The sequence below is a fragment of the Lonchura striata genome, chromosome 16, assembly GCF_046129695.1.
Source record: "Lonchura striata isolate bLonStr1 chromosome 16, bLonStr1.mat, whole genome shotgun sequence".
Classification (NCBI taxonomy): domain Eukaryota; kingdom Metazoa; phylum Chordata; class Aves; order Passeriformes; family Estrildidae; genus Lonchura; species Lonchura striata.
Window position 1 is genome coordinate 3,922,070 of NC_134618.1, and position 12,932 is coordinate 3,935,001.

Consider the following 12,932-nt stretch of genomic DNA (forward strand, 5'->3'; position numbering starts at 1 on the left):
GAGTTCTGCTTTTTTTGTTACTCAGTCTTCAAGTATCCCTCCTGGCTCAGGGCATCTGTGCTGATACAGCTGCAGTTGTGTCTGTTAACTGGAAGGGTAGTAACAAAAGGAGGACTTGGCTTGGGAAACAATTCTTCGACTGGGATGAAAGCATCGCTTCCAACAAGATTTTCTTTGGCATGATCCCTGTATTTTTCTGCAGATTAGCTGAACTAATTGTTTCCTATTTGTGACCCAAGAATTGTTTCAGCAAAACCTCTCTGCTCTATGGATTTGCTCACAGGAGAAATGAAAGACTGAATTTCAGCTGCATGCAGTAGGAGCAGATGTTCACTGGTTTCCTTCATTCTTTATTCCTTTTGTTGTTCTTTCTCTTGGAAGTTCAAGACAGATTCGGCAATTCCTCTTTGTCTAAGGCTTACAATCATTATCAAGTGGCAGAGTCTCCACTTTTTCTATCAAATACCAGACATGGTGTTTTCTACTAGGTCTTGTGTGCTTCATTCCCCAGAAGAAAGCAAGCTCCAAAACCTGATGTGCAGGGACAAAGTTTGCTGCTGGAGTAGGAAGAACTTGTGCAAGGAATTTTTTGTTGATCTAAGAAAATTAGGATTTTGTAGGCTGTGGAATTTCCTGGGGAATCCTTCTCAAAGGTCAGAAGCAGAATGGGCTCACATGCTGTATGCTGACACTTAAAACTGCTTTTCTTTAAATGTGGTACATAGGCTGTAGTCGCTGTAGGTTAGTAGTTCTGCAAGCAGTACTGAACTATTTCCTCCATTACCTCCCCAGCATAATCCTAATGTTCCTATATTTTGTTTAAAAGTGTTTTTCAGGGCTGGTTTTCCTTAGGTAGCTTGGAATTTGGTGAGCTTTCCTGTAGTAACCTGTTTTCACAGTGCATACTCAAAGTGATTCTTGGGACAGTTGCTTGTTTGTCCATAAGATTAATTCAGGGTGCTAATCACAGGGATTGCAGCACTTTTGCAGTCCCATATCTGTTCCTGCTAGAGGAGTCATTGCATTAAACAGATATGTTTTATTTTGAAAGCCAAGTTTCTATGTTTGTCTGGGAAGGTAAAAAAGCTGCCTGGTCTGTGCTAATTGACATGTTAAAGAGGCTGTTTCTCTTCTGCACTGTTACGAGCTGTGCCTTAAACTGAAGATCTCTTTGGATTTGCATCTGTCAGGCAGAGCTCAGGCCTTGGTGCAAAAGTGTGTCCATAAAGAATGGATGCTGGAAGTAAAATATTGGATTTTAAAGCTGATAGAACCCAGTGTCACCCTATGGTAACTCTAGTTCTCTTCAGTAGCCATAATGCGACCCAGATTTAGGTGGCCCTTCCTTGGTGAAGACTACATACAGCTTGCCCTAGGAATTTTCTCTGTGGAAGGAATGTCACTTGGAGAGAAAAAGGATTAACTTAGGCTTGGAAAATCAACCCTGCCTTTTACAGTAATACATTGAGACAGTAATAGAATTTTGACTGTCTTCTCCCATTGGACTTCTCTTTTTGTTAGGGACAAGGAACTAGGATTGATGTGTATAAAACATATGATATGAAAATCTGACCTTTAGGATGAAAATATAGTCTAAACAAGCTTAAATTCACACAATGGTGTGGGTTGGAAGGGACCTTAAAGAGTTCCACCTCTGAGTGTGATAAGAGCTCATTGCTGTTGGAATTATGGTCTTCTAATAAACAGTATTTTGAATATTTAAACTCTTGTTTGTGTAAGTGTTTTAACAGAGGAAGCTCTCAATACACTGATGTTGTTTCAGCATTAGAAATGTCCGAGAACGCTACAGGGAGTGGTGCAATAACCCTTGTAGCTAAGTGAACACTTCTGTGATACTCAAATCCTCGGCTCACGGGCACAACGCTGACCTCTCCTTTTTCCCCCATTCAGTCCCAGATGCAAACCCAAGTCCAGCAAGTGGGAATCGTCCCGACGCAGGCCATGGCCACCGGGCCCACGGCAGACCCCGAGAAGCGCAAGCTGATCCAGCAGCAGCTGGTCTTGCTGCTCCACGCTCACAAGTGTCAGCGGCGCGAGCAGGCCAACGGCGAGGTGCGCGCCTGCGCCCTCCCGCACTGCCGCACCATGAAGAACGTCCTCAACCACATGACGCACTGCCAGGCTGGCAAGGCCTGCCAAGGTGAGCCCTCCCTACTCTCCCTGTCCCCAGCTCTCTGCTTGCTTCTTCTGCCTGGCACAGAGGAGTGTCAGCGCTGGCTCTGTGGTTGAGCTGCTCCCAGCTCTTCCCAGTTTAGAGAACAGAATGCAACGTTTGTTCTCCTCAAGTAGGGTGGTACCAGTATAGCCTTGCAAACATCATCTTCATCTCCTCTGTTGTATTAAGTGTGATATCCACCATGTCTCTGTCTTAAATTTCAGTACTAGTTTCTTCCATTTGCACTTGGACCACAAGACATTTCAGTTGTGTTTAATTACATGTACAGTATTGCAATATTTGCCTTTTGGAAGTAGGATGGTAGCAGTGTAGCCTTGCAACCATCCTTTTCATCTCTGTTGTATAAGGAGGGTGTAATGTCCACCATGTCTTTGTCTTAAATTTTAGGACTAGTTTCCTTCATTTGCTGGTGGATCACAAAAAAATGTACTTGTTTGCAGTTTTAGTATTCCTTACAAAGAAGAAGGAATAGAGTTACTCTAAAAAATGAAATAGTTCAAAACCAGTTGAAGAATAGAATTGCTCTAAAAAGTGAAATAATTCAAAACCAATTAACCAAGGAGCGACTCTTAACTCTTGCTTTCCCTTGCTGCAGTTGCTCATTGTGCATCTTCGAGACAAATCATCTCCCACTGGAAGAATTGTACTCGGCACGACTGTCCCGTGTGCCTTCCTCTGAAAAATGCCAGTGACAAAAGAAACCAACAACGTGAGTATTTGTCTTACTTTGTCACCATTAAAACTCTTAAACCAAAGTTGATCACCTGTGCAATGGAGGAATAAGCTCTTGACAGTGTCCCAGCAAACTTAGTAGCTGTTAACAATCTTGTACAAGGCTCAGTATACCAGTGAATTTCCATTTCTGATCATTGAATGCAATTTATTACTTAAATACACAATAATTGGGAAAGTCTGAGCTCAAGCACACATCTTTTCTAAAGGGTGTAGCAACTTCTAACTGGTGTTCCATTGTGAGGCAGGTTAATGGATTCCAGTTATGAAGCAGTTTTGGATGTAGGTAGGGGCTTGGCAAGCAGATAAGCTACTTGATTGTGTTTCTTGCTGCTAGAAACAAATCAAAATGCTAATGATTTAAAATAATCAAAAATGTTTGAAAAAATAATTCTCTCATGTGAAAAGGTCTGGGTGTCTTAATCATTAAGTGCATTTAACACTGGTATAGATTAGCTGTAGTTCTGCAAATCATGCCTGGTTTTTATAATAGTTGAGCTGTTACTGATCCTTGGGGCCAGTCCATTTGTAGTTTATTTCTTCTTCCTTCTTGCTCTGAAAAAAAAAAAAAAAACTGAACTTATATTGGTAGGTTTGCTTCTCATCAAGTCCTTTGAAAATATGCCAGGGTGGAACATTTTACAGCATCGATGTAAAGTTCTAGAAGTCTTAAGTAATGTTATGCCTAAGTATATTTAAATAAGGGCTAAGAAGTGGAAAATAGCTGCAGGACTTGCAAAACTTGTACATTGGAATTGGATTGGAAACATTGGAATTGGATTGGAAACATTCTGCTGATTTCCAGCTAAGCTGAGACTGCAGTGGGGAGCACCAGTAAACCTTAGAGGATGGAGAATTGCTCCTAGGTTAGTGGGGAGAGTAGCTTCTAAAACTACCAAAATTATCCATTGAGCATGGTCTCTTTATGGTTTTAAGTAGGGGTTTTCCTCCTCCAAAACTGAAAAAATTACAGCCATAGAGCTACTTGGAGGTCATGATTTTGTTTCCATTTTACCAAACTTCTTGGTAAACAAGATAAATCTTATGCTTTGAAAGTAGTAATTTGTTGCAAGTGATTACCTGTTTGACCCTTGAAAAATATGTTGAAAGGTTTGCTTTTTAATATGACATGGTCCATTTGTGCTTAACATCCTTATTACACAGTTGTTATCAAAGTGCTAACAACATCTACCAGAACAGAATTGTGTTTATCAATACAAGCTGCTGGTGAAAAGTAGTTTGTGCACTATTTGTTTGATTGCTCATACAGCTGATCATAAGAGAACAAAAACTGGAGCATAAACAATCCTTAAAAATAATTTTGCTATGGGATCAAATACGATATTTTCTGACTGCAACAGAATTATAGTGGATACGTGTAGAATTTGTCTCTCTTGTTGCATATGGAGGGAGATAAATATGAAATCTCCTATTCAGTTAATCAATAATCCAGTGGTGCAGGGTTCTTTGTCCTGGATTATGCCTCTGAGTCATACACATAACACCTCATGGTTTATTGGGAGGTGAAAGAGAACAGTAAAAGTACTTGTTTAGTTGTATTATAGAAGGTACCCCTTTTTGGGCATTCAGGAAGGTTTGTGAAATGATTTACATTGGTATGTGCATTTTAAAATGTGGTGCCTGATCAGGTGGATACTAACCAGAGTTGGATTTGTTTTAGACTGAAGAAAATGTTGTCTTTCTTAAGAATAAATCATAGTAGCTTCTACTAAACTAGGAGGAGGAGGGAGTTTTCATTTGGCAGAATACAGAGAACATTCAGAAAGGGAAAAAGGAATGAGAAGTGTAGTGTTCCTCCTCCTATTGCCAGGCTGCCTTCCTTACAGAGAGTCCAGAACCCTCCTTCCTGTGCCCACCCCTGTTTTCCTGTTGTTATTTCAGCCCTGCTGTGGCCATGCTGGGCTTTCAAGGAGCTGCTTCAAAGGGTGCCCACCTTGTAGAACATTCTGCAGCTGAGCACTACTGAGCCATTGCAAGGTGGTGCCTCACTTCCATGCACAGTCATTCCTATGCTTTTGTAGCTTTCCCTTCCTGCTCCTTGGGGATCTGCAAGTCATGGAAAGTCCTGGGGTTTAGGTTATTGCCATGAAGCACTTTCTGTACAGGTCTTTTAGTGTTGGGATTTTTTGCAAAGAACATTGTGCCAGGTTTCCTTTGTATTGCCTTTTTTATTAATTTTAAAACACTCTTGAACTATATTTTACTAAAATGATTGATAGTGACCTGACTTGTTAATAGGACATTTTGGGACAAATTAAAAATTGTTTTTGTTCCACATGGTTCTTATTGTGTGTCCCATGTACCTCTGAGGGGACAGGGGAAACTGGAAAACAAATACTATTTTGCACATGGTAAAACATTAAGCTTTTCTTTTGAATAAGCAAGTGAATCCTGTGTCTTGAAGTAATGGCTTGAAATTTGGTTGAAATATTTTGAAGCTGAAGCCTTGCTTTTGTTAGGAAATTCTTCTTGCTCCCTGCTGGGCCGAACACGGTATGAGTTACAAACTTTTGCAAACAGTCGTTGGTATTTGAGCTCCTTAATTCTTCCATTCCTGGCTTAGGCAGATGTGTTGTGCCACAGCTCCTGGGTCTGCTCCCATTTCTAATGTCTTGGGCCATCCCCATGTGCAGCACTTGGTGTGCATCACTCCAGGGTCAGGGGACCCTGGAAAATCCCTGGGATCTACACTCAGATGAGTGAGACTGGAAAGTGGAGTTGTGAACTTGGAGCTGGTCTCCCCTGGAACTTACCTTGTCGGAAAATTTTAAATAAAATGTAGCAAGGAGAAAGCTGGATTAAGAAAGATAAAACTCAAGATAACTAATCTTCACCCAAAAGTGAGATTTTAGAGAAAATACCAGAAATCCTGGTGTATGTGAACTCAGGGATGAAAGAGCAGGAACCTGATAAGGGAAAGGGAAGCAGAGACCATGATCTAGCTGGCTGATGTAGCAGGTTATTGAGTACAGGCTGAACATGGAAGAGAACCTGGATGTGGAGCTTTTGGGAACCAGTCCTTTGCAGAGGAGGAAGGAGTGAGTGCATTCCTGCACAGGGAAATGTGTCCAGGAGGAGGAGGCAGCAGCTTCTTCAGTGGAGTCCTTTTTCTGTGAAATCAAAATGAAATCCAGCTTGTTCAAGACTGACTGACTGTGACTGTAAGATCTACAAAAAAGCATGTCTCTTGTTTTTTCAATTGCTGAAAATCATAAAATGGTGACCCATCAGTTATCCCATGGAGCCACATGGTGGATGATAGTCCATGGCTTAAGGAGTTCCCCTGATTGACTGATCCAATGCTGTACTGAAGGCTTATGATCTAGTGCTCAACTTAAATAAAAATTAAAATGGCATTGGCAGGGAAGTTTAAAACTGACTCTCCTGCTTTAAATTCCTCATAAAATCTTTACTCCATGATTTGATTCAAGATACAGCCTTTAATTAAATTATTTTGTGCATTTACCTTCATGTACCTGCCTAATTCTGAGGGCAGGACAGGCTTGTGCTGAGGTGAGTCAAGGGCACCAGAACTAATTTTGCTTCAACCACTGCAAGACGAGCAGAGTGAGGAACAGGACAGAACAAGTCTCAATTAAAGAATTCAGAAGCAAAATCAAGCATTTAAACCAGCATGGCTAAATTTGAATCAGCTCATAGCTTGTTGTCTGAGGTGATGAGACAGAACTGCTGACGGATTTTGGTTGAACAATTGCCAGCTGTTCTAACAGACAACTCTGTCTCAAATGCTGCTTTCTTTCTGCATCTGAATTGTTAGTATTACCTTCTTTCTATCTTATTAATCTAATATTCAGAGTTTCGGAATTAAAAATTCTCAAAAATGGTTTTACATGGTCACTGGAGTGGTCAGGTTAGAGAAGTGCTGGGCATTTGTATTTAAAATAGCATTAGGGATCTGTGCTTAAAATAAACTTCAATTAGCTGGAGGGGTTCCCTTCTAGAAGACATGAGTGCAGTGTCATTAAACAGCACTACTTGAGACAGGAGTCCTGCAGGTGAGCTGCTGTTTGATGGTTTTGATGCCTTCTGGGGCATTGGGATGTCACTGGGGCTGCCCAGGAAGTTCTGGGATTGCTTAACTTGTGCTTGTTTGAACCTTCCCTCCTCAGGTACATAAACACAAGTGACACTGGGACACACAGAGCCAGTTATCTTTACATTTGGAATGTGAATTACAGAGCTCACTTCACACTTGTAACTTCTGTCATGGGCTCCTCAACATCTGAAGCATCAGTTAAGAAAAATAAATTGCAGTAGACATGGCTTCATGTAGCAGTGCCCTAATGTGTTTGTTCCAGGGCTGTATTTATTTTAGTTGACTTTATTTCCTGCAGTATCTGCAACAGAAGGAGCAGCATTTGCACTTGGGTCTGTCCAGAGTGGAAATTGAATACTCTCTGCCTCCATCTTCTTGTTTGACAGATAATATCATGCCTTCATATAAAACCAGTGAACAAACAGACCAAAAAAAACTTCTTCAAAAACAGATTCCTGATGTTGGGAAGTACTCAGAACAGGATCCTGTTGAGTTGTGAATTGGTAGAAAAGCTGAGGCCAAATAATCTAAAAGTGTTCTAACACAAGGGCTGAACTTGTGCTTTGTAGTGACTGATGCTGCTGCCAAATCTCAGCCCAGAGCTGTGGGCTGGAGGTGCTGAACTTGTCCAAGTGAGCTTTAAGCCAAGCTTTTCCCCAGGAGAACGTGAGGGGTGGTGGAAGGCTGGGCTCTCCTCAAAGGGGTGGCCAGAACCTTTCCCTGCTTCCCAAACATTGGCATCACCTGTGGGTGTTCTGCCATCTCCACACTTCCAGCACTGGCTGGGGGTTGTCCTACTTTTTCTGGTGGAATATCATCCTCTAACAAGCTGGAATTCTTATTAGCTCCTGAATCAACTGTCACAGCAGCCTCTGAAGCCTTTTGAATTCCAGTTGTGAATGCCACAACTTTCGTGCTAGTTAACCTTCCTATTGGCCTGCAGTAGTGTAAAGGAATCTTTCTCCTAGATTGTGTGATTCCAGAGTACTACATGCAAGTCCAGTGAGGAATTCATATAGCTGCTCTTTAATATGTCCTTTTTTTTTTTTTTTTTAATTAAGCTGATAGGATCTTAATCAGCTTCTGTCTTTGTTTTTAAATTCTCTTGGAAGTGATCAGTGAGTTCAAAAGTTATTGTAAGTGTGTCCACAGAGTGTAAATATACATAAGCCTTAATTTCTGTGATAATCCCAGCATTTAAAATACTGTATATTGTCCTTTGGGGGGAAAAAAGGATGTTTTTTGTAGGGCTGCCTATTCAGGAGGGGGAGATATCTGAGTATATTTATTTGTAGTTCTTTGGCAAATGAGATCAAATCGATTTCTCATCTGGAGAGGGAAAAGTCTGGACTCTGCAATGTGTGTTGTTTTCTCTTGGGTGGAAGCTGGAAGCCTGTGTATCTCTTTCAGTGATTCAGTTTCCATAGTGGGTAAGGATTTAAGAAATCCTGGATAATGCTGTTAATGTCTCAGAAGGCTTGTTTTCATGACTTTTTTATCTAACCACGTGCCCCTACTAATATTTCAATAAAACAGTTATTGTTGCCTATATTAAGAGCCATTACTGTTGCTAAGTTTAGTTCACACATTTATAATGCACATTACATATTTAATTACTTGAGAGAGAAAATGTGAAGTGTTACTCCTACCAGAGTTCTGATTATCAAAATGCAGTGTCTCTGTGCTGAGGGTTGTACTCCATGGGTCATTCACTAGGGAACATGGTATTAGAATGGCAGCTAAAATGAGAACCAGAAAGCAAAATTTTGCTCTCTTCTGCATCAAGTAAATGCTACTTTTCCATGTTGTTTCAATTTCCTATCTACAAGGAAAATGGCTCTTCCATACATCTGTATGGTGGGAGAGGTTGGTTGGTTGTGGTAGCCATATAGGTTAATGAATACCTAAACATCATCTAAATTATTTACCAGAGTTCAACCCCTTACTCTCCAACTTATTTTAGATTTAGCCAGTACAATCTGAGACTCATCAGGTGTTTTTATATCTCCGAGTAACTTGGGGTTTACGGTGATTTGGCCCTCAGAGGATTCATGTGGTGACTGCTCGCAATGAAAATTTCTACCAACAGATCTTCAGTATTACCTTTGTGTCCAAGGACACAGTGTTTCTGCTGAACTCAGGATCTCTGTTCTGGAGCCAAATATTTTGACCTAAAATGGGATTGATGGGAAAGAGGGAAGTAGAGGAATTAAATGTTTTTCCCCCTTAGTTTACTGTCCCCAAGCATGAAAATCCTATTTAGCCGTATATAGGAGCCTGTACTATATATCTATTACAAGTGATTATGGGCTTATCTGCCTGAAATTTACAGCACTTCTCTTTAGACTGCATGGATTAATAGCCAGGGTGGGTTCTGTCCTGTAGAATCAAAGGCTGAGTTTTCCCACTTGGCATCTTGGGTGTTGTTCTGTCCTCTAGCAGAAAAAGATCTGTATCATAGAACATGTGCATGTTCTGGTGACTCTTGGCATGACTGGTTTTACTCCTTATCCTCATCGAGTTTTAATTTTCTCTTATCCTTTCTCTTCTCTGTAGCCCTTTTAGGGTCTCCAGCTGGTGGAATCCAGAATTCCATCGGTTCTGTTGGCACGGGCCAGCAGAACACTCCATCACTGAGCAATCCCAACCCAATTGACCCCAGCTCCATGCAACGAGCCTACGCTGCCCTGGGGCTGCCATATGGCAACCAGCCCCAAACACAGCTGCAGCCCCAGGTCCAAGGCCAGCAGCCAGCACAGCCTCAGGCTCACCAGCAAATGAGGACCATTAATGCACTGGGTAGGTGGAGAAAAGACCAAGAAAAAAATAAAGTTAAAATAACTGATGTTGAATTTTTTTGGTAGTCTGGCATTTTGTTTGGTCAGAGTAGTGACTGTCTGTTCATGTTGTTTAGTAAGTTAAAAATACACTATTTGTATGCACTACCATTAATTTAGATTTGAATATTAGAAAGTTTTGAACGTAGTGCTTTTGACAAATAGCAGGGGTTTTAGTTTCTTTTCAAATATAGCCCATAGCTCATTCTCTGAGGTGATGAGACAGAATTTCTGAAGAATTTTGGTTTAACAATTGTTCCCTGTTCTAACAGACAATTCTGTCTCAAATATTTGTTTTTGTATCTTAATTGCTAATATTACCTTCTTTATAGCTTATTGATCTTATCCTAAGAGTTTATGAATTTAAAATTTTAATGGACTCATTTTTGTAGCTCAGAAAGTAACTTGGTTCCATAAATAGCCATGTATGTGCAGCACAGCAGGTATTGTTATAAAAATACTTAACCTGATAAATGGCTTCTTTTGTTAGCCAGATGGGTCAGTAAAGTGCAGTTTTGTCGTATTATTGTCAAAATTGTGAACTGTGTACCAATGATGTTTAATTTTGTCCCAAAGGAGCCAACCAGATGAACCTTCCCACAGGAGGAATAACAACAGACCAGCAACCGGGTCTAATTTCTGAAACTGCTCTTCCAACACCCCTTGGGACAAATAAGTAATGCACACATTTTCATTCTTGCTCAATTAAACATTTATTTCCTTGCTTATGAACATAAATAAAGAGCATGCTTTAAAAACTGATTGTATTGGCATGGAGATGGTCAGTCACGTGTACAGCTCTGCTCTCTTTCCTGTTTCAGTTCCAGAGCTGCCACTTTGTGCCTCCTGAGAGCCCCACAATATTTACTGCTTTTAAATGAAGTCTCAAAGGAACAATATTTTGTATTTTTAAGTTCATAGTTGTGATTCTTTACCATTCACGCTGTGAATGTGCCTTGTAAACTCCTGAGTTTTGCTGCTCATGGGTTGCTGTTTGCTGCTGCCAAAATATCACTTAAGAGAATGTTTGATGCAATAGCTAAAAGTGATGAAAGCAACAAGTCAAAAATTGCTTCAGGCATCAAACCTATGAAAAAAACTCTGCATTCTGGTACTCTAACAGTCCCTTTTCTTTTTATTTTAGCCCACTAATGAATGATGGCACAAACTCTGGCAATGTTGGAAACCTCAGCTCAATGCCAACGGCTGCACCTCCTTCGAGTACCGGGGTAAGGAAAGCATGGCATGAACATGTCACTCAGGACCTGCGCAATCATTTAGTGCATAAACTGTAAGTATTCACCAAGGCTGCCTTTTTCCTCAATGTTTTTAAAGAATTTCAATACAGTAGTTCTGCTATTAAGCTGAAAAGAAAGTTATCAGTGGTGCTGGGCCACTCAGGATGAGTTGTTACCTTTAATCCTCCTCTTCAGTTTGTTCTTCATGCTCATTAAGGAGTGGTCATAGAATTAGTTTATATTACTAGTAAATTTGCTCTGCTGTGGTGAACAGATATTTAGACTCCAGACTGTTAAACCTCACTTTATATTCATCATTTGATTTGTTTTAATCTTGTGAGAAATAGTAAAATATTATTTTTTAACGATTTTTATATGCTTTTACATATCTGGTGTAGAGAGAAACATCCAGGGTGATTATCATAAAGCTATATTGATTTTGGGTTTTTTTCTGAAGATCATTTTCTGTTATTGTTGCTCTGTCCTTGCAGTGTCCAAGCCATCTTCCCCACTCCTGATCCAGCAGCACTGAAGGATCGCCGAATGGAGAACTTGGTGGCTTATGCCAGGAAAGTGGAAGGAGATATGTATGAATCTGCTAATAGTAGGGTATGTTGCTTCAGTCCAACATGTGAAAGAACAGTAGCACCACAAATCTTAGAAGTGTAAAAAACCACAGAAAATCATTTCACTGCCCTCTTCATGAGGAAAGTCGTGGTTTTGGTCTGTGACAATGTTTGTGTAGTCCCAAGCCATGTGATTGATGTCACTCCAGGCTAATTCACCTCTCAGCTCTAGACACCACATCCATCCCTACTTGCATCCTCCTGAAATGCAAGAAGCTTGGAGCACAGCTTGCAGTTCTTGATGTTTCACTTACTGAATTCCTCACTTTGTTCTTAATGCCTCTTTACCACTGGAGGTTTTCTCTAGGACCCAGTGCTGTTCCACTGCTTGCCTTCCACCTGTACTGATGGAAATAATTCTCTTCTACTCTGCAGCACCAGAAGTAGTTGGGCTAAGACATAAGAAGTCAGTTTGGCTTCTTTGTGGATGGGAAAAAAACCCAGAATTCCTGTTGCAGTTCATGATTTTTGCTCTGTCTGCACAGAGACAGCTCAAATCTCTCTTACTTGAAGGGAGCAAACCCCTGTTGATTGACAAGCTGAGGATATGACATGGTGGTAATTCTACTCTAAAGGAACCTCTCCCTGGAAGTTTTCATTGGGAAAAGACAATAATATTAGTAACAACAAGATCCTACCTGATCAGAAACTTGAGATCCTTTCTTAAACAAGGGAGGAGCATCTAAAGAGAGTAGTTAGTGGCACTTCTGGTGATCTAGTCAGACACTTCTCCCCTCTCAGCTCACCTGCCAGAAGAGCTGGAGATGGAATTGCAGGTTTTATTTCCTAGAGGCAGATAAGCAGTGGCCATTCTTACAGTGGTGCTGGTCAGTAACCACATTGTATCCTGCTTGTAGCTACCAAGAGGTTGTTTACAAGGAAGACATGGGAGGTTCTTAACTGTGGGTTACCCTGGCAGTTTTAGAGACCAGTTTCAGATAGAAGGAGGATTTCATGGTCACACTTGGGTGTTTAAATACCTTCTCAGTAAGGATGAGCATAGCAAACTCCTGATTGTAAAATTAAACCCCTTCTGACAGACAAACACCCAGAAGTCTCATCTCCTCACCCTGCAAAACAGCTGTCAGAGCCTCATGGCCAGAAGTTTCTGTTAGTGGAATTCGTCTAATGTATTTGGGTCCAAACAGCAAACTTGGAAGAAGGGAGTAATTCAGAATGTGTTAATGATGCCATGAGGAATTATATCCTTCTTTTTGAGGAGTT

At 40.8% G+C, this 12,932-nt stretch overlaps 1 protein-coding gene across 6 annotated transcripts in view; it reads left to right on the forward strand.

Annotated features, from left to right (window-relative positions):
* The window catches only part of CREBBP (CREB binding lysine acetyltransferase), a 95,055-nt gene that overhangs the window by 44,824 nt on the left and 37,299 nt on the right, over positions 1-12,932 (forward strand). For all 6 annotated transcript variants that reach the window (XM_021540803.3, XM_021540804.3, XM_021540802.3 and 3 more), the window contains 6 exons: positions 1,912-2,161; positions 2,793-2,906; positions 9,564-9,806; positions 10,421-10,520; positions 10,989-11,135; positions 11,574-11,691. In XM_021540803.3, the coding sequence (XP_021396478.2) occupies positions 1,912-2,161; positions 2,793-2,906; positions 9,564-9,806; positions 10,421-10,520; positions 10,989-11,135; positions 11,574-11,691 (972 nt within the window). The remainder of the gene's footprint in view (positions 1-1,911; positions 2,162-2,792; positions 2,907-9,563; positions 9,807-10,420; positions 10,521-10,988; positions 11,136-11,573; positions 11,692-12,932) is intronic.